This window comes from Ahaetulla prasina, chromosome 9, assembly GCF_028640845.1.
Source record: "Ahaetulla prasina isolate Xishuangbanna chromosome 9, ASM2864084v1, whole genome shotgun sequence".
NCBI lineage: Eukaryota > Metazoa > Chordata > Lepidosauria > Squamata > Colubridae > Ahaetulla > Ahaetulla prasina.
This window is the reverse complement of record NC_080547.1, coordinates 24,215,200-24,235,642: the sequence shown is the minus strand read 5'-3', so window position 1 is coordinate 24,235,642 and position 20,443 is coordinate 24,215,200. Positions and strand designations below refer to the sequence as shown.

General features: G+C 41.7%; 2 protein-coding genes across 5 annotated transcripts in view; one reads left to right on the top strand and one right to left on the bottom strand.

Moving 5' to 3' along the window:
* The window catches only part of TCF7L1 (transcription factor 7 like 1), a 94,417-nt gene extending 91,091 nt beyond the window's left edge, over positions 1-3,326 (bottom strand). Inside the window, exon 1 of the mRNA XM_058194410.1 lies at positions 3,201-3,326. The gene's annotated coding sequence lies outside the window, so the exon portion shown is untranslated. The remainder of the gene's footprint in view (positions 1-3,200) is intronic.
* A 47-nt stretch (positions 3,327-3,373) lies between these two features.
* DBNL (drebrin like) overlaps positions 3,374-20,443 on the top strand; it is a 35,763-nt gene continuing 18,693 nt past the window's right edge. For 2 of the 4 annotated variants that reach the window (XM_058194408.1, XM_058194406.1), the window contains exons 1-8: positions 3,374-3,586; positions 5,277-5,332; positions 8,093-8,205; positions 11,090-11,164; positions 13,396-13,542; positions 14,806-14,883; positions 16,499-16,650; positions 18,975-19,029. In XM_058194408.1, coding sequence (XP_058050391.1) covers positions 3,504-3,586; positions 5,277-5,332; positions 8,093-8,205; positions 11,090-11,164; positions 13,396-13,542; positions 14,806-14,883; positions 16,499-16,650; positions 18,975-19,029 — 759 coding nt within the window. In that variant the 5' untranslated portion in view covers positions 3,374-3,503. The remainder of the gene's footprint in view (positions 3,587-5,276; positions 5,333-8,092; positions 8,206-11,089; positions 11,165-13,395; positions 13,543-14,805; positions 14,884-16,498; positions 16,651-18,974; positions 19,030-20,443) is intronic. The other 2 variants (XM_058194409.1, XM_058194407.1) reach the window with 1 other exon arrangement.

Below are 20,443 nucleotides of genomic sequence, written 5' to 3'. Positions count from 1 at the left end.
CAAAGGTAAGAACATGTGTTAAGCCACAAATTTTAAACCCAGTTGGTGAGGTTCATGCATTGCTCTAACACATAAATCAGCCCTTTCAAACAGCAAGTGTCTGGGTTTCTTATTAAATGAAACCTAAGAGCACCACTCAGTGGCTTAACACAATGTAAACTATGGTCCCAAATCATTCTTCCCATGCTCCATTCTTTCCTTAAGAGGCCATCCTTTTACTTAGAATAGGCTCTGGAGGAGGCAAGGGAGGGGTTGATTTCTTGCAAGAGGGTTGCATCTTTGCAGCTGTGGCTTATGGGAGGCCAGTGCATCTGGCTCAGCCTGTCACTATGATGGAACTTGTGTCAAAGTCAAAGGATTCTGCCTTCCATGACCCTGGTCCAAACTATTTGCCTGGCCCCTCTCTGTCTGAGTTGGACTTTGTCCTTTTTCCTCCCACTTATAATTTGCTGGCTGAAAGAATCTTTTTTTAAACTAGAAAACATGGTAGGTAACCTCAATTCTGACAGTGGTCACTCCAAGGTTCTTGGCTTCACCACAATGACTAAAGTAAATACTGTCCTGCTACCCTTAAATCTGCTATTTTCACTTTGGTGGGGGGGGGAAGCAAGAGGAGCAATTGTGCCACCTTGTGGAGACTCAGACATCTGAAGTTGCTAGTGAATGCAGAGAGGAACATAGAGCAGTTCCCGTTACCTACTACAACAGGGGTCCCCACATCTCGGTCCACCGGGCCGTAGCATGCCAGCAATTGGGCCGTGCAAACATGAGAAGCCTCATCTACAGGATGCGGGCAACGTGCAAACCCATGCCCCCTCCAGACAGTGGAAAAATCTTTCTCCATGGAACCGGTCCCTGGTGCCCAAAATGTTGAGGGCCACTGTACTAGAGGCATAAGCAGAGCCGTTTTAATACTAATAATGTCTCCTAAATAAGGAAACAACATTCTGTTTAATCAAAAATAGTTAGAAAAACTCTGTTAATTCTAAGAGTTTGCTGGTGCTCTTTTCTCTTCTATATAGTAGGAAGATGGAGATGGGCCACTGGAATAGAAACAAAAGCATGTCCTGTTTGATTGGGTGAGGATAAATAATGCTTATAACCCTAATGATAGATTTGCCCATTGGGATAGTGTTTCTCAACCACAGAAACTTTGAGATGCGTGGATTTCAACTCCCAGAATTTCCCAGCCAACATGTATTTGGATACGTCACCTGATCTGTAGTCAGTTAGTGTATTGGATTCGTATTATTTATTTATTTATTTTATTTATTTTATTTGATTTTTATACCGCCCTTCTCCCGAAGGACTCAGGGTGTACAGGCATAATAAAACCGACAATACAATATATAAGTTTAAAATACGATTTAAAAAACTTATTTTAAATTAGCCCAATGATTAAAATTTCCCATACTAAAAACCCCGTTTAAAATAAATAAATTTAAACATTAAAATCCCAATTTAAGCCAGCCCCGCGCGGATAAAAAGATGAGTCTTGAGTTCGCGACGAAATACGAACCAGTATTAGTTGCAAAGCTAGGATTCCCCACTCTTTTTAGCTGGGAAACACATTTGGGATTTTCAGGCATCATGTGTGATTTAGTCACACATCACAATGCAGGCCACAATGCAGGATAATTTGACAAAATGTTTCTACAGGTAGTCCTCAACTTACAGCCACAAATGGGGCCAGAATTTCCGTTGCTAAATAAGCTGTTAAGTGAGGTGCACCTGAGTTTACAACCAGTCAAGTGACTTACTGCAGTTGTTAAGTGAATTCAGTTTTCCCCATTGACTTTGCTCGTTGGAAGCCAGCTGTGAGTCACAAATAGCGACCATGGGATGCAGCCACCGTTGTAAATACATGTCAGTTGCCGAATGCCTGAATTTTGTTCATGTGACCTTGGGGGTGCTGCAACAGTTGTAAATGTGAGGACCAACTGTAAGTAACTTTTTTCAGTGCCTTAGAGTAGTCATTAAATTAAAGGTTGTAAACTGAAGATTCCCTATATAGTTGGACTCCACTGGGCTTCAAAACTCCCAAGTTCAGTGCCATAAGATCCCTTTGTTCCCATCTAGACGATATCTAGATGAGGCCTGGAAGCTACTGTATAGCCATTGATATGTGCTTAAACTCAAAGCAGCAAACAAGAATATGTATTTTAAAAAATAATCACTATAATTATTCCACAACGCAGAAATGACTTTTCACCCCTTTTTGGGCTTAATTTATAATCTGAGCAGCACATATAATCATTCAGTTAGTACAGCAAACACACCATCAGCAGTTTTAGTAGCTTACACATTTTATTATGGCATTAACAAATTGTTTACCTAAAATGTCTGAAGATATTATCCTGCTGGAGAGAAAATGCTGGATCCAGTTCTTCCTTGCCTTGCAATCTTCCAAATTTTTTTTTTTTTGAAGGAGTATTTTAAAAACAAAAAAGAAAGTATTTGAAACAAGCACAAAAAAAATGGCATGAATTTGGTTTTGTGCTTGAGTCAGCACATCCAAGGTTAAATAGATAAATATTATTTATCAGTTTGCACTGTGGGTTAAGTCTTGACTCACTTGACCAAGATTTATTAAGCAACCTCAATATTCATAGGCCTAAAATAAAATCTTCGGACTGCAAATAATTGAAGGATCCATGAATTGAAAGCAAAGTTGTTTACTGTCTCTTCGCTGCCATCTCTTGGTGCTTGGTTTTTCTGACGCCCAGATATGGGAAATAAACCCATTTTACCCATTGCAATGTTTGAGTTTATGTGCATGCAAAGCCCAGAGTACAGGTAGTCCTCGAGTTACGACCATAATTGAGGCCAAATTTTCTGTTACTGAGACAATAGTTGTTAGTTTTGCCTCATTCTACGACCTTTCCACTGTTGTTAAGTGAATCACTGCAATTGTTAAATTAGTAACACTAATTAGTAATTAGTTAAATTAAGTGACTCTGGCTTTGACTTTGCTGGTCAGAGGGTCGCAAAGGGTAAATCACACGACCCTGAAACACTGCAACCGTCACGAATATTGGCAAGTGCATGAATTTGGATCTCGCGGCCATGGGGATGTTGCAACAGTCATGAGTCACTTTTTTTCAGCGCGGTCGCAACTTCGGACGGCCGCTAAAGGAATCGTTGTAAGTCGAGGACTAGCTGCATCGCAGGCCGCCGCCTGTGAACGACCCCAACCTTACCTGCCCGCGAGAGCGACTGTGGCGCTGCCCCCTTTCCTCCCAAGCTTCGGCCCCGGGCAGCCACGCGCGCGCTCTCGTGGCCGGGCAGGGGTGGTTACGCGCGAGCCCTCCCCGGCGAAGGCGCGCCTCGAGCAGGAGCTGCGGGTCCGCGGAGTCTCGGGCGCCCCCTCCTCGCTGCAGCTCAGCCGCAGACGACGCAGCAACCGCAGCAGCAGCAGCGCCAGGCCGGGCGGAGCCGGAAGCCGCCGGCCGAGCCTGCCCCGCGGTGCGCAAAGGAGGGCGCGACGGTGGTGTGGCTCCTTCATGGCGCTCAACCTGAGCCGGAATGGGCCGGCGCTGCAGGAGGCCTACGGCCGGGTCGTGGCGTCCGGGAACCCCACGGACTGGTGAGGGGCTGCGCTGGCGGGGAAGGGGCTGCGGGGCTGCGGGGCTGGCTCCGGCCGCAACTTGGGGTGGTGAGGCAGGGCTCGCTTGGAAAGATCCGGCGGCGGGCTTGCGGGGGGTAGGGGGGAGAGAAAGGGGCGGCTGGGGAAGGGGGAGAAGCGGGGATGCTGCGAGGTCTTCAGCACCCCCGGAGGGAGAGCGGGGCGACGGCAGCCCCCGGCACGAGGGGGGGATTCGCTGGGAAAGAGGGCCCCGCGCTCCGGAGGGGAGGAAGTCGGATGCGCGCTCCTGAGTCCAGGAAGCCAGGATGGGCTCTGGTGTGTGTGTGGGGGGGGGGGGAGGCAGAATTGGGGGTTGCAGCCCAGAAGTGGGTGACTCTCCCCCCCACCCCACCCCGGGAAAGCATGGACTGGGTGTGGGGCAATGAGGAAGCGGCCGAGCCGTGGTGGCGCAACAAGAAGGGGGAGAAGTTGCTGGAGGCAGGAAGGTTGGGCAGAGGTCAGGAGTGGAGGTGGTGGCCGTGGGGCAGCTCTGGTGAGCGCTGGCAGGGAACGTTTGGGAAATGACTCCGGGCGGGCTTGGCATCCCAGGCTTGGCATCTCTCTTGGACACGAGTTGGCCCCAAAGTTGCCTCTTTTCAGCTGTTTCACAATGAGACCCACAACACTCCCTTTGCTAAAATGCAACTGAGCAATTTGAGGTTTAGTTGGCTGTGAGCATCGCCGGTTGTCTTGCAGGTTGGGTAAACCAGCCATCCTGTTAAAATCATTCTAGGATTTGTTTGAGAGGCATAGCACCCTGTGGGGGGGGAATAGCAATTGTATTCTGTTAACCTGTGTTCAGTTTATGATGTGAACTCAGCCGGGTTGTGTAAGGAGAGGGAGGGTGCATTACTGCACTTTTAAGGAGTGGCATAGATTGGTGGAGGTATAAGATCAAGTGAGCAGGCCATTATGATAATGGGAACACTGGCTAGGAACGCCTTACGGATTTTTGCAAAAAATAAATAAATTATGACAGTTTTGATGATTAAACAGGATAAATTGTAAAAAGAAGAGAAACGTGTTGTACAGAAAAACTTAAAATTTATAATTGTACTTATACAATAATTGCTGCAAAAATTGGAAGCCACTTCTTTGTATCTTTTTCCTTTCTATTTTCCTTTTCCTTCTTTCTTTCTTTCTTGCTTCCGCTTTTAGCTTTCTCTTTTTTTGTCTCCCTTACCTTACATTAGTTATTATCTTCCCTTTTAAAATGTTTAATAAAATTATATATAGAAAGGATAGACCCAGCAATACGTTTGGAAAAAAGTGAAAATTTAAGAGTTGTATTCAATGGAAGGAGGCTGGATAGAGCTTACAACTGTAGTAAAATTGGTAATTAAATGTATAGAGGGCTAAGATCATTAGATCATTTTAAGAATAACTGTTAATCTCTGTAAAACTATAAACATACCCGTTTGTCATTGTTTCAAAGATAGAAGCACATAATCATATAAAAAGAGGGGGAAAATAAAGAGTTTTAAAAATTGGAGAAACAACACAACAGTTTGAATAAACCAATCAAACCTAGGTTTCATGTGATGTAAGCATCCAATCATTGAAGCATCAGGTCAATAATATTCTGAATCTGAAAGGTTATCCTCAGTCTCCAGTGAGTAAAAATAACAATCATTTTGCTTTTTGCTTCCAGGGCTCTGTTTACATACGAGGGTAACAGCAATGACCTCAGGGTGGCAGGGACTGGAGGTGAGTGAATTTTGCAAAGCATTCTTTAAGAGAAGCAAACTTTTCTGTGGCCTCTTCTGGTTTTTGGTTGAATGTTTCTCAAGAAGTCTGCATTCTAGATGTTTTGTCTGTCCTTAGGTTCTAAAGCAGAGACTGCTTGACTGGCTTTTAGATCCAAATGCAACTGGTCCCATGGTTTTTGCAGGACCTCTATAGCATTTCCCTAGAGCTTGGTTCTTTGGTGTGACAGTCACACATTCATTTGTCTATGGAGATTCTCAGTCATCGAGGTCATGGTTGTCCCATCTAGAGGCAACTGGACTTTCTGGTTTTTTCTTTGAAGACATTTAACTTCTCAGTGAAAAGCTTCTTCAGCTCTTGAGACATTCATTTATTCCTGCTTGTTTATATATATGAATTCTGGGAAGTCTCCCAACCGGTCCTAGGAAATGGATTGTAGTAGGCATGTACTCCTGTTTTCCAGTGGAAAGGAAGCAATATGTTATACTTTAAACATGCTACAAATCTGTGTGGAAGTTCATAGGTGACCTGAACATTTTTTTAATGGAATTTACTTTAAAACATCTTTTTTTAAAAATTGCAAGGGAAAATGATAATTAGCAGCACAAATGTCAGTTTGTACATTAAAGAGCTGCATATAATTTGTTTTGGCATGCTGCCGTTAAGACATTTTTAGTGGATGGAATGACTGTAGTCTGTTGCCTTTACAAAAATATATTCTCGACTTTGATTAGTCATTGTACTCTTGCCATCATAATTGCAAGGAATGGGAAAATCTGTAAATGTGCAAAGCCTACATTTTTCTGATTGTTTTTTCTGTTCCTCAATTTATGCCAATAGGCATAAATGTAGAGTCTACACTTATGCCTATTGGCATAAATTGCTCACAATGATACGTAACAGGTTGGTTATGCTGTCTGAATTGGCTACCGAACTAGAATCAGAAACCATGAATTGTACACTTATGACCTGTCACTTAGCAACCATATGAAGTTACGCCGGATCTCCTAGAGATACTTACGACCTGGTTCCTAAGTTCTGATGGCTCCCCACCATCCACCCAGCGCATAAGACCGCATTTCAAGTGCTCAGCCTCTGGCCTACATTTATGGACATTTGCAGCATCACCCCTTCATGTGACTATACTTTACGTCATTTTTTGTTGAAAACCTGCATTTACTTCCTTTTTTTAGCAAAACCAGCCCATAACAAACAATTGGTTTACTTAATGACCCTGCATTGGCTAACAATTCCTGCAAAAACAGTAATAAAATTGGGTCGGTAACATGGATGACCTGTTTTATGACTGACATGATTTATGATCATGCTGGGCAAGCTCCATTACGGATGTAAACTGAGGTCTACCTCTATCAGGACTTAAAAGTGATTTGATGGATTGTCTGAACTGGGAAAAAACCTGTGTGACTTGCTAAACAAACCTCCAGGTGTTTCATGGTGGCAGGTGGAATGCTAGGTAGAGAGATTACAAGTTAGGCGTTTTTTGATTGTCTTCTAATTTGCAGAAGACACATACCATTTTGTATCGCCAAAGGTCAAATTTGGAGGAAGTTCAAATTCAGTTTTTAAAATGGTTACCTTTGAGCCAGCGTCTCATCCCTTTTAGTCTCCTTTTTAAAAAAAAAAGAAAACGCATTATAAAGCCACAAGGACAGAAATTATACCCTATACCTACATAGTACCATAAAGATCCTTTTAATGGAAATTTTTAGTAAAAATGCAATAAGAAAGGAGAACTCTTGCAAAGAGTATCTCATCTAGAAACTCCTTCAGCAATTTTTTTTAAAAAAGGGAAGTAGCTGACAAAATGGTTTGGTGGTTTTTCAGTGGAAAAATTTAACACTGAATAAGAATAAAAACTCCACAGTTGCCTTTTTTTGCTTTTACATTTGGGATGGCTACTTCTTGAGAGAACTAAAATAGGTGACTGAATAATAATATGATGACAATAAAGACAAAGAGAAATGGTAATTATAACGTGGAGGCAGAATAAGAAGGTTTAATGGAAGGAACATCAAAGATTAAGAGGCTGTGTTGGCAGAGAGTGAAACTTCAGATGAGGAAGTGATTCACTGGCTGCTGTTTTAAGATTGCGGCTCAGTAGATGCCTGAAACGTCTCCAGGACGTGTCCTTATATATATTCTGCTTCTTCAAATTTCCTGATCTCAGAACTATAATGACGAAGTTCTGTTACTTAATGGGTTTCCAAAGTATTTTTGGCACAGTAAATGTTATGCCTACTGAGTAGTATTTTTAGATGGATATTGAGCCTCCTTCACTTGTTCCGTTGATGCCTAGGAGCTGTGTCTTCCTTCAGTTAGTTCTGAAATTCTGTGCTTATTCGTTCAATATTAGCAATCGCAGTTTATTAGCCTAGTGGAAACGCAGATAGTATTTGTCCTGCAGAACAATCTAGCCTACAGGTAGTCCTCGACTTACAACCATTGGCTTAGCAGCTTCAGTTTCAGGATCCATCCTTCCAAAGAGCAGTCAGGGTTGATTTCCTTTAGGATAGTATCACTTAGGATAACATATGGACCAAGCCAGAGTGTTTTTATCTGTAAGAAAGATTGAGCATCTGTCCCTTCAGATATTGGCTGACTGGTGTTTAAGTATCACTTAGAATTTCTGGAGTTCTTTTCTGGTTCTAGATCAGCATATTCTGTACATTGTAAGTTATTCTTAATGTGAATTTGCTTTAACTTGAGCTCCCATTTCTCTTCTCAAATAATGATACATAGACGGTGGTCTGGAGGAGATGGTGGAAGAACTCAATAGTGGAAAAGTAATGTATGCATTCTGCCGAGTGAAAGACCCCAACTCCGGTTTGCCGAAATATGTGCTCATTAACTGGGTATGTACAATGTAATTCCATTCAATCATAAAAATTAGAAATTATTTCTAAAAAATATTGGCCGCCTTGTTATATAAAAAGTAAACAAATTTCAAGGTAAACTGACAGTGTCTGAACGTTCAGGATATAAAAACAGGTTGGAAATACATATAAGCCATGATTAATAAAGAGTACTTTGGTTCACATATCGTGGTAAGCCAAAACCATGAAAATCGCATTATGGCTTAGTGTAAGCATAATGTTGGACTTAAGATGAAGCAAAGTATATTTAGGCTGCACTGAACATAAGGCCTGGAATGTTTATGCCATTTAACCCCCCTTCCCCAGAACTTAATTCTCTCAGCAAAGCTGCATCAAATCAAGCATTTTAATGTTTGTGCTCATTGCACACATTCCTAAATTTCTTTTAAAAGATAAACATGCATTTCACACTGCCAAGGAAAAGCTCTAAAGCTTCCCTAAATCCGGGACTGGACTGTATAAACATTTGATAAACTGGCCAGAAGGAAAATGTGCTACCAAAATATAGGGCCGAAGTTGTCAGGCTCTGAATCAGTCTCAGCAGGGGGAATGTTCAGTATCACTAACCCCAAAGTTGTTTTGGAGACAGATAGCATCAAAATCCAAGGAAATAAATGGAGGGGGCAATGCTTAAGAATGAAATACTTAAGGTAGTCCTTGACTTACAACAGTTCATTTAGTGACCATTTGAACTGCCAACAGCCCTAAAAAAAAGTGACTTATAACCGTTTTTCATACGTATGATCATTGTGGCATCCCCATGGTCAGGTGAACAAAATTCAAATGCTTGGCAACTGACTCATATTTATGACGGTTAAAGTGTCCCAGGGTCACGTGATCACCTTTTGCAACCTGACAAGCAATGGGGAAGCCAGATTCACTTAAGAACCGGGTTACCTACTAAAAAACTGCAGTGATTCACTTAACAACTGTGGCAAGAAAGGCCGTAAAATGGGGCAAAAATCACTTAACTGTCTTGCTAAGCAACAAGTTTTGGACTCAATTGTGGTCGTAAGCCGAGGACTATCTGTAGGAAAGGTGACTTGCATTTAGATATCTTTTGTTCTCCTTTAATGACAAAATCTGTAAGCCTGTGCCATATGAATCATTAATAGATTGTCACACAAGCCTTCACATATCACAGTCTAAGAACCTATGGCACGCAGCTCCACTGCGCATGCTCAAGCGTTTCCCGCCGGCCAGCTGATTTTTGAGTCTCTGCCCTGCAAGCGGGAGACAAGTGTGCATGGTGGGGGGGGTACTTTTCTCCTCACTTTCTGCTGTCTGTGCCTTCCCAGATCTCCGGAGATTCCCCTCCCAGCGCTGTTTTGGGCAGTGAGGCTTTTTTTCCTCTCCCAGCCGTTTTGGGAGGTGAGGCTTCCCCCCCAGCACTGTTTTGGGATGTGAAGCCAAAAGGGGGGGGGTCGCGCATGCATGGGGGTCGTGGGGGAGGTCGCATGGGCATGCTGGCGGTCGTGCATGCGTGTGCAGGGGGCAGGGCATGCGGGAGAGGCATTGCATTATGGGTGTGTGCGCTTTTGGTACCCAAGAAAAATAAAGTTAGCCATCACTGGTATAGTTCATCCAATGTGCAAAGTGAAGCAGGGCCTGGGAAAGCGAATGTTACAAAAAATGGGTTGATCTCTGTAATATTGCAGAAGCATTGATTAGGTTTTGCAGCAAGGGTTTCAGTACATGAAGACAAAGTTAAAAAGCAATGTGGGTGTTTAGTTGAAGGCTGAAATGAGTAGGCCTCTTTTGGAACAGGCTTCTCAATATAATGAGTATAATTTTGATGTCTGAATGACCATTTTCTCCTTCCTAACCATTAACTGTAGTGCCTGGAAATTTGGGGAGTTGTAAACTAACCTTTCCAAAGAGCAAAAAGTTGGGAAAGGCTTCCGCAATATGAGTTGAATCAGACCAAACCAGCCTTTATTGCAATCATTAATCAGTATGCCCAACTCCAAGACATTTTAGTTTTCTCTTGGAATAGCAATAGTTTAGTTAGAACTTATATACTGCTTCACTGTGCTTTACAGCCCTCTCTAAGCGGTTTACAGAGTCAGCATATTGCCCCAACACTCTTTGAGTCCTCATTTTACCCAGCTCTGAAGGATGGCAGGCTGAGTCAACCTTGAGCCGGTCAGGATCGAACTCCTGGCAGTTGGCAGAATTAGCCTGCAAATGCTGCATTCTAACCTCTGTGTCCCACAGCTCATGGGAATGAATTAATGAAAGTTATGTTTCTCAATCTTGGCAATTTGAAGATGTGGGGATTTCATCTCCCAAAATTCTCCCACTAGTCATGCTGGCTGGGGAATTCTGGGAGTTGGAAGTCCCCCCACAAATCATCAAGATATCACAGTTGAGAAACACATGTGTAAAAAGTGTTCCAGGGGTAATTTGTGCATTTCACAATGTGTGCAATGTGGAAGAAGGAGTACTTTTTTTCAGGGCTAGGTCATATTTAGAATATTAGACACCATCTTCTGTTTCAAACAGTGCATTTTGAAATGCACACATGTACACAGAGTATGCAGCAAAAATGGTGTGTTCTGGGAGGGGAAAAAGGAGTATTTTGTTCATGGGAGTGTCGTTTTCATAATCTTTCAGGTTTTCATTTTAAAAATGGCAATCTTTTTATAGAATCTGGAATACTGTTTTCCTCCCATTTTTCCTGACCTAAATTTAGAAAGCAGAACTTGGCTTTGTCTTACAAGTGCTTAACTGAATAAACACTTGGTATGAGAGTTGTGGAATGGCAGTCCTTCAGGAATGGCATTTCCTTCTCTGTCACCACTGGTATGAAGGATGATATGAGCCTCCTGGTTTAAATTCTCTCTGTGTTTTCTTTCGGCAGTTTGGTGAAGGCGTTAATGACGTGAGAAAAGGAGCCTGTGCCAACCACGTCAGTTCAGTGGTCAACTTTTTGAAGGTATTATCTGAGTTTTATTCTCTCTTTTCCTTTTGCAGTGGAGTGTCTTCCCATATACATGGTTCTGGAGGTTTGAAAGTACACACGCAGACTCCTTTGATAATATAGGTAGTCCTTGACTTATGACCATACTTGAGCCCAAAATTTCTGTTGTTAAGTGAGACATTTGTTAAGTGAGCTTTGCCCCATTTTACGATCTTTCTTGCCACAGTTTTTAGGTGAATCACTGCAGTTGATAACTTAGTAACACAGTTGTTAAGTGAATCTGGCTTCCCCATTGACTTTGCTTGTCGGAAGGTCGCAAAAGAGGATCATGTGACCGTGGAACACAGCAATGGTCATGAATATGAACCAGTTGCCAAGCATCTGAATTTTGATCACATGATCATGGGGATACTACGAAAGTCGTAAATATGAAACATGGTCATAAGTTGCTTTGTTCAATGTTGTTGTAACTTTGAACAGTCACTAAATGAATTGTTCTAAGTCAAGGATGATCTGTATTACCCTGAGAGACAGAAAGTTTTAAGACAACTAATTAAAAGTTTGCTTTTTGGATACTCTGGGTTGGAGGGCAGAAAGTTGTGTAATTGTAGACTTCTAGTTCTATGCTATCCTTTTGTTTAAAATAGGATCCTTGGAAGAAAAGTTTTATCCACCAAACATTACTACTCTTGAAACTATATACTTGTACAGCATGTCTCCCCTGCATTTCTCAGCAGTTCCCCAACATTTCTGCAAAATAAGATTTCTGTCTCAGGACAGATTCCAGGTGGCAAATCTGTTTCCATCACATGGATAGATAGACAAATGTTGGTTAGCTATCCATGAAACTATACAGGTAGTCCTTGATTTAACGTCCATTCGTTTAGCGACTGAAGTTGCGACGGTGCTGAAAAAAGGGTCTTATGACTGGTTCCTGCATTTACGACTGTCCCTGAGGTCAAGTGGTTATGATTCAGATGCTTGGCAACTCTCACTTATTTACGACAATTGCAGTGAGGTTTTAAAAATCAGATACGGTCAGGAGGAGGGGAGGGGAGGGGAGGGGAAGGGAAGGGAGGAGGGGAGGGAGGAGGAGGATATTATAATTTGTATACCGCCCTTCTCCCGAAGGACTCAGGGCGGTGAACAACCAAATAAAATACAAACACAGACACATACAATATTAAAAAACAACCCTTAAAAAACTTATTCAATTTGTCAAAAAATTTAAAATACAAATTACACCCATAAAATTACAAAAGTTTAAAACCCATTTAAATTAAATTAAAATTTTAAAAATCAAGCCAATGCAGCCATATGAAATAAATAGGTTTTAAGTTCGCGGCGAAAGGTCCTAGGGTCAGGTAATTGTCGGAAGTCCAGGGGGAAACTCGTTCCACAGGGTAGGAGCCCCCACAGAGAAGGCCCTCCCCCTGGGGGCCGCCAGTCGACATTGTTTGGCTGACGGCACCCTAAGGAGTCCCTCTCTATGGGAACGTACTGGTCGCTGGGAGATAGAAGACGGCAGTAGACAGTTTTGTTTTTGTTTTTTTGTTTACATTTATACCCCGCCCTTCTCCGAAGACTCAGGGCGGCTTACAGTGTATAAGGCAATAGTCTCATTCTATTTGTATATTTTTACAAAGTCAACTTATTGCCCCCCCAACAATCTGGGTCCTCATTTTACCTACCTTATAAAGGATGGAAGGCTGAGTCAACCTTGGGCCGGGCTCGAACCTGCAATAATTGCAGGCTTCGGTGTTCTTAATAACAGGCTATTACCAGCTTGAGCTATCCGGCCCCTAAGTTCCGTAAGTAACCCGGTCCTAAGCCATGGAGCGCTTTGAAGGTGGTAACCAATACTTTGAAGCGCATCCGGAAGACAACAGGTAGCCAGTGCAGTCTGCGCAGGATCGGTGTTACATGGGAGCTCCGACCCGCTCCCTCAATAACCGGCGCAGCCGCATTCTGACTAGCTGGAGTCCCCGAGTGCTCTACAAGGGGAGCCCCATGTAGAGAGCATTGCAATAGTCCAAGCGAGAAGTAATGAGAGCATGAGTGACCGTGCATAAGGCTTCCTCACTTAATGACCACACCACTTAGTGATCAATTTTTGGGGCCCCTTTGTGGTCATAAGCCAGGACTAGCTGTACTTGCACATCACATCAAGACTAGGCTTGGACCTAGTGTGCCCGATGATTATCAGGCAATCACAAGCAGGAAACCATGCACTTCCTTTCTTCCAGGGTGCTCACGTGACAATAAATGCTCGGGCTGATGAAGATGTGGAGCCAGAGGCCATTATGGAGAAGGTGGCCAAAGCTTCGGGGGCAAACTTTAACTTCCATAAAGAAGGGAGCAAGTTCCAGGATGCAGGACCACAAGCTCCTGTGGTAAGATCTTCTAAGCTCTATAGTCCCTTCTTTGGAATTCATTAGACTCCTTCTGCATCCAACTTCAGTTTTTGTAGAGCAGCAGCCTTATCTTGATAGGTCATCAAAAGCTTTTGTGGGCCACCTCATAAATGAGAGAATAATACCTCCAAGGCACATGTGACCCAGAAGATCACAGGCCATAACAAGGATGAATAACAACTTTAATGTTATAACCTGGCTGAGGTTTTAGGAGATTATCCAATCTGAAATCTTAAGAGATTTGGGGAAATGAAATCTTGCGGCATTTTGAGCTGGAACACCTGTAAGTTTGGGGATTCTGATCATTCAAAAAATATGTCTTGTTTTCTTTGGATGCCTGCATCAGGGACCATCTACAGTAATTTTGTGGATACAAGAGGACTCCAACCACTGGATGGAGTTGTTGTTTTAGATTATTTTATCCAATAAACGGGACGCTGAAATGCTGAAGTACGCCAGCCTGTAACGTTACCTTTCTTTTCAGGGTGCCCCTGAGTTGCTCAAAGTCCCCATTGGCATTTTGGGAAAATGAAAACAGGGGTGGCATTGCAGCCTGATTATGGGGAAAAAGAGGAAGACTGTATACTTGATTACATTGTTTCCTGGTAAAAAGATACTTTAAAAATTGCCATGCCTGACACGGCCGACATTTTGAGAATAATCACCAACACAGCTGCCTCCAGTGGCAGTTGTTTTCTGAGTCCACATTCAGGTTGAATTTATCAACCCCAGTAGTTTTCTGCCACTGCATCATAGGTAGTGAAACTAATAGGCTTGACAAACTTCCATTGAAAGTGCAATTCAGATTCTTAATCCACAAGGGGAAGTAAGGTTGTGGAAGTTGCTTAATGCTCTCTATACTCACTGCCTTCAATGGGCTGAGAAGAAGAAATACATTGTTAATATTTACCTAATTCAACATCTGAGGGTTCCAAAAAGTGAAGTTTATTAACAGCTTGTTGGCACCTTAATTAATAATTAAGCGCAGTTAGGACATGAATGAATTTAGTTCTGTACTTTGAATTAAGCAATGACATAATGAATTCTAAATTTTATATTAATTAAACCCTTTTTAATGTACTGGTATTTTAGTCTTTAGATCCCATGCTTCTTTTTGTCTTGTCTTTTATGGAGCTTTGTGTTTTATTTCCTTTGTTAAATGTTTTAACAATTCAATTATTAATAATTAAGTGCAGTTAAGCCCAGGAATTTCTGAAGCAGTGTGATTCTTTTTTGCAATAGGGCTCCGTTTACCAGAAAACAAATGCTATGTCTGAGATTAAAAGAGTTGGCAAAGATAACTTTTGGGCCAAAGCAGAGGTATGTATTTCACTCAATCCAGTTCACCTTGCTGCTGAAATATCAATTGGGGATTTGAGTTAGCTGGTGGGAGATTTACAACCTCCTTACATATAGGGCTACGTTTTAGGTCAGTGAAAACGGTGGATTTTCACATTGGATTAAGCCAGGATTTTTAAAAGGTGGATTAAGTGGCTTGAAGTGGCATTTATGCACACATTATAGCAGAGATGGGCAACTTTGACAACTTTACAATCTATGGACTTCAAATCCCAGAAGGCTGGTCTTGAGCAGAAACATTTCAAGTCTTAGAGTTGTTTGAAAGGTCCGTTTTAATAGGAAGGCTGATGATAAGCTGTCTTCCAATCTTCCAATAGATGTATCAAGTTCTCCATTTATTTATTTAATGTATGGCATATCATACATGGACTAGCTATATATATTAACATTCCATGTAGATTAATAAAACATAATTTAATGTAAGTGTTTAAAAGATCTACATTCAAATACCGTTGTCTAGGCCAGTGATGGGGAACCTATGGCATGCGTGCCACAGGTAGCACGCAGACCCATATCAGTGGGCATGTGAGCTCAGCTTCAGTTCACACATGCGTGCCAGCCAGCTAATTTTCAGGCCTTCTGGGCCCACTGGGAATAGGGAAACAGGCTGTTTTTGCCTCAGGAGGACCTGGGGGTGGGAAAGGCCAGTTTTTTGCTCTCCCCAGGCTCCAGAGCTTTTTTAGGAACCTGGGTAGGGTGAAAACGGTCTTCCCCACCACCCCGGAGGCCATTTTTGCCCTCCCCAGGCTCCTAGAAAGCCTCTGAAGCCTTGGGAGGGCGAAAAATGGGCCCACCGTGCCATCGTGTGCTAAAAGTGGGGGGGGGCACGTGCGCATGTGCGGAGAGCGGGACACATAGAATTATGGGTGTGGGCACACACATGCAGCCCACGCTTTTCACACGCGATGGCAAAAAGGTTAGCCATCAGTGCTCTAGCCCATCTAACCAATGAAGCACAGCATCGTTTATATTTTTAAAAAAATAGATAGTGGACCGACCGGTACATGCCCTCAGCTTATGGCTGGTCACAGTGTGATCTAGTGTTTGATGTAGCACCCCACAATCATACTGAGGGGAGGATGCTAGACCCCATTTATCCAGAGAGACCCAACGTGTGAGGTGCAGATCCTTTTCAGGATTGTCCATTGCTCGCATGGTAGTCCAAACCCTGCTACCTTTTTTGTAGGGTCATTTATTATTATTATTATTATTATTTATTATATTTGTATACCGCCCATCTCCCGAAGGACTCAGGGCGGTTCACAGACAAAAAACAACAGAAAACATATAATAGATAAAAAACAGCTAAAAGAATAGATAGTTAAATTCAATTGATGCTCTAACTTTTAAGTACAAATTTAAAACCTCATTTAAACCCCTTTTATTAAAAAACCCCAATTTAAAACTACATTCAAGCTAGTCCTGCTCTTCGAAACAGCAACGTCGTCAGCTCGCGGCGGAAGGACTTGAGATCGGGGAGTTGACGAAGCCCCAGAGGGAGCTCGTTCCAGTACATGTCTTCTCATGCCTAGTTCTCCCCATAAGTTCCCATTTTGAAATAGGTTTATTCTTTCAGAAGGATGAGGAAAATCGCCGGCTGGAAGAAAAGAGGAAAGCGGAGGAAGCCCGTCAACATCTGGAAAAGGAGAGTCGGGATCGGGAATTGAAAGAAGCATCTTTACGGGAACGAAAATATAAGGAGCGCGCCCAAGAGATTGATGCTCAGAGGTAAGTAGAACTGGTTTTCCTGATGGTCTTAATTTTTAATTTAATTTAAATGTCATATTTATCCCAGAGAAGCAAAGTTTCCTTTGGACTTTGGTATATAGGTAGTCCTCAACTTACATCTGTTCATTTAGTGACTGTTAGAAGTTACAGTGGCACTGAAAAAAGTGACTTATGACCATTTTTCAGTTATGACCTTTGTAGCCTCCCCATGATCACGTGATCAAAATTCGGATGCCTGACAACTGGTTCATACTTATGACGGTCACAGTGTCCTGGGCTCATGTGATCCCCTTTTGCGACCTTCTGACAAGCAAAGTCAATGGGGAAGCTAGATTCATTTAACAGCTGGGTTATTAACTTATCAGCTGCTGGGATTCACTTAACAAATGTGGCAACCAAGGTCATAAAATGGGGCAAGACTCACTTAACAACAGAACTTTTGGGCTCAAGTGTGGTTACAGTGGCACTGAAAAAAAGTGACTTGCAGCATCCCCATGGTCACGTGATCAACATTCAGATGTTTGTCAGTAGCTTATACTGATGACACTTGCTGTGTTCTGAAGTCATGGGATCCCTTTTTGTGACCTTGTGACAAGCAAAGTGTCAGTTTTGGAAGGCTATTTTCGTTTTGCTTCTTAACTGCCACATATTTTAACTGGGGAAGTAGGGAGGGGGTTGTTGTTGGAGCAGGAGAAAGTTAGTCATAACAACATTCCATGTTCAAGGACTTTTGCCTGCGTCTGATGGAGACTGCCTGAAGATTGTATCCAATTGAGTGTGAAGAGTTGATTGGACAATGTGATGAACTTGTGGGTGTGGGGCAGGGCTGTGAACTGTCAACTGGGTGTGGAAAACCTGGAAGCTTTCAGTTTCGTGTTTTCCCAGCTGTGCCAACGTGACGTCTCTAATAAATTGGAACTTTGAGGAACCTCAAGGCTCAGAGCTTTATTTCGTTGGTGGTGTTCCTTGGAATCCTGACATAAAGTCAATGGGGAAACCAGATTCACTTAACAACCATATTACTAACTTAACAACTGCAATGTTCCACTTAACAAGAAAGGTTGTAAAATGGGGCAAAATTAGCAACTGTCTTGCTTAACAACAAATTTTTTTGGCTAATTGTAGTTGGACATCAGATACTACCTGTGCAACAGGATTGAATTGTTGGGGAAGATCACTTGTGACATAAACCTTCAGCCCTCTTTTCACATGTCTGGTTTTCACATGTCTGGTTGCAATTTTTACATCTGTATTTGCCGTGTTTGAATATACAGTTTGTATTTTGCAATCACATAATACAGACCATTGATTTTTTTAAAGGTTGATTTAGCCAATATTATGAAATAATAGAATGAATTCCCAGAGCCATCAGCCATATGTTTGGGGCCACTTGTGGTCATTGATTGTCAGTCACTGAATTATTGGGTTGTTGTGAAATTAAAATTAAATCCACAAGTGTGGAACTGAACTAGCTGAATGTGGAATTCGTTAACTTTAGTTAAACCCATATTTCTGCTTTGTTGAAGATTCTTGAGAATAAAACAAGATAGTTCAGTTGAGTGATGTTAACTCTTCCTTTTAGAGTTAACTTTCAATAAAAAATATAGAAAGATTTTGACAGTTTATTGTATATTGGGCTATATTTATAAATTCTAGGATGTTATATTACAGATAAAGAGAGCCGGTTTGGTGTAGTGATCAAGGCATCAGGCTAGAAACCAGAAGACTATCAGTGGGTGACCTTGGGCCAGTCACTTCTTTTAGCCCTGGGAAGCAGGCAATGGCAAGCCAGTTCTGAGAAACCTTGCTAAGAAAACTGCCTGGTCTGCTCCAAATAGTTTTGCCAGGAATCAAAACATGAAAGCTTCCCCTGCCTTAAAAGACTGCAGAGATATATAATTTATTTATTTTTAATTAGAAGAAGAACATTTTGAAATTTGAACATCTATAATGAAAATGAAACTATATATAGAGTTGCAGCATATTTCATAGTGGCATTGGCCAAAATTGTCCTTGAGGGCTCTGCTGTTCTGCATGGTCCATCTCTTGAAATAGAATTCTATAAATATTCCACAGCAAAAAAAAATCCTGTTTGCTTTCAATAAAGCTCTTGCAGTATTATAGTTCTGATATCAGAGATTTAGTTCTGTTCCTCCCTTTTTGGTAATGGGGAGCGGTAAAACTTGTATGCATTTTTTGGTTGTGAATAAACCATCAGATTAAATTAGAAGTGCGCTGAAGGATACAGTTAAGTTTAGAAATTTAAGAGCCTGAATGGCATATTTTTTGTTAACCACAGCTCTTGGTTTTTTTAAAATCTGCAGGAAATTCCAGCAACAACAGGAAACCAACTCAAGAGAACAAGAAAAACAACAATGGGTGAGATTGGAAATGGTCGCATTTTTTCTCTCTGTTTTTAACAAGAGATCTCTGAAGATAGAATTGCTTTCTTGCTTATGAAGATGACATAAGATAGTGAAGAATTCCTAGGCAAGTTCTGAGATGTTTTAGTGCCGTCATGAAGACATAAATGCTGTTTCTGCTGATAATTTGCACCAAGTTTAAAATATAGTAGGTAGAAGTGGAATTCTGGCCATCAATTGCTTATTCTTCTTGATCAGTTGAATGACTTGAGTCAGTGGTCCATAGGAAGAGTTGATTGGACAATGTGATGAACTTGTGGGTGTGGGGCAGGGCTGTGAACTGTCAACTGGGTGTGGAAAACCTGGAAGCTTTCAGTTTCGTGTTTTCCCAGCTGTGCCAACGTGACGTCTCTAATAAATTGGAACTTTGAGGAACCTCAAGGCTCAGAGCTTTATTTTGTTGGTGGTGTTCCTTGGAATCCTGACATAAAGTCAATGGGGAAACCAGATTCACTTAACAACCATATTACTAACTTAACAACTGCAATGTTCCACTTAACAAGAAAGGTTGTAAAATGGGGCAAAATTAGCAACTGTCTTGCTTAACAACAAATTTTTTTGGCTAATTGTAGTTGGACATCAGATACTACCTGTGCAACAGGATTGAATTGTTGGGGAAGATCACTTGTGACATAAACCTTCAGCCCTCTTTTCACATGTCTGTTTTTCACATGTCTGGTTGCAATTTTTACATCTGTATTTGCCGTGTTTGAATATACAGTTTGTATTTTGCAATCACATAATACAGGCCATTGATTTTTTTAAAGGTTGATTTAGCCAATATTATGAAATAATAGAATGAATTCCCAGAGCCATCAGCCATATGTTTGGGGCCACTTGTGGTCATTGATTGTCAGTCACTGAATTATTGGGTTGTTGTGAAATTAAAATTAAATCCACAAGTGTGGAACTGAACTAGCTGAATGTGGAATTCGTTAACTTTAGTTAAACCCATATTTCTGCTTTGTTGAAGATTCTTGAGAATAAAACAAGATAGTTCAGTTGAGTGATGTTAACTCTTCCTTTTAGAGTTAACTTTCAATAAAAAATATAGAAAGATTTTGACAGTTTATTGTATATTGGGCTATATTTATAAATTCTAGGATGTTATATTACAGATAAAGAGAGCCGGTTTGGTGTAGTGATCAAGGCATCAGGCTAGAAACCAGAAGACTATCAGTGGGTGACCTTGGGCCAGTCACTTCTTTTAGCCCTGGGAAGCAGGCAATGGCAAGCCAGTTCTGAGAAACCTTGCTAAGAAAACTGCCTGGTCTGCTCCAAATAGTTTTGCCAGGAATCAAAACATGAAAGCTTCCTGCCTTAAAAGACTGCAGAGATATATAATTTATTTATTTTTAATTAGAAGAAGA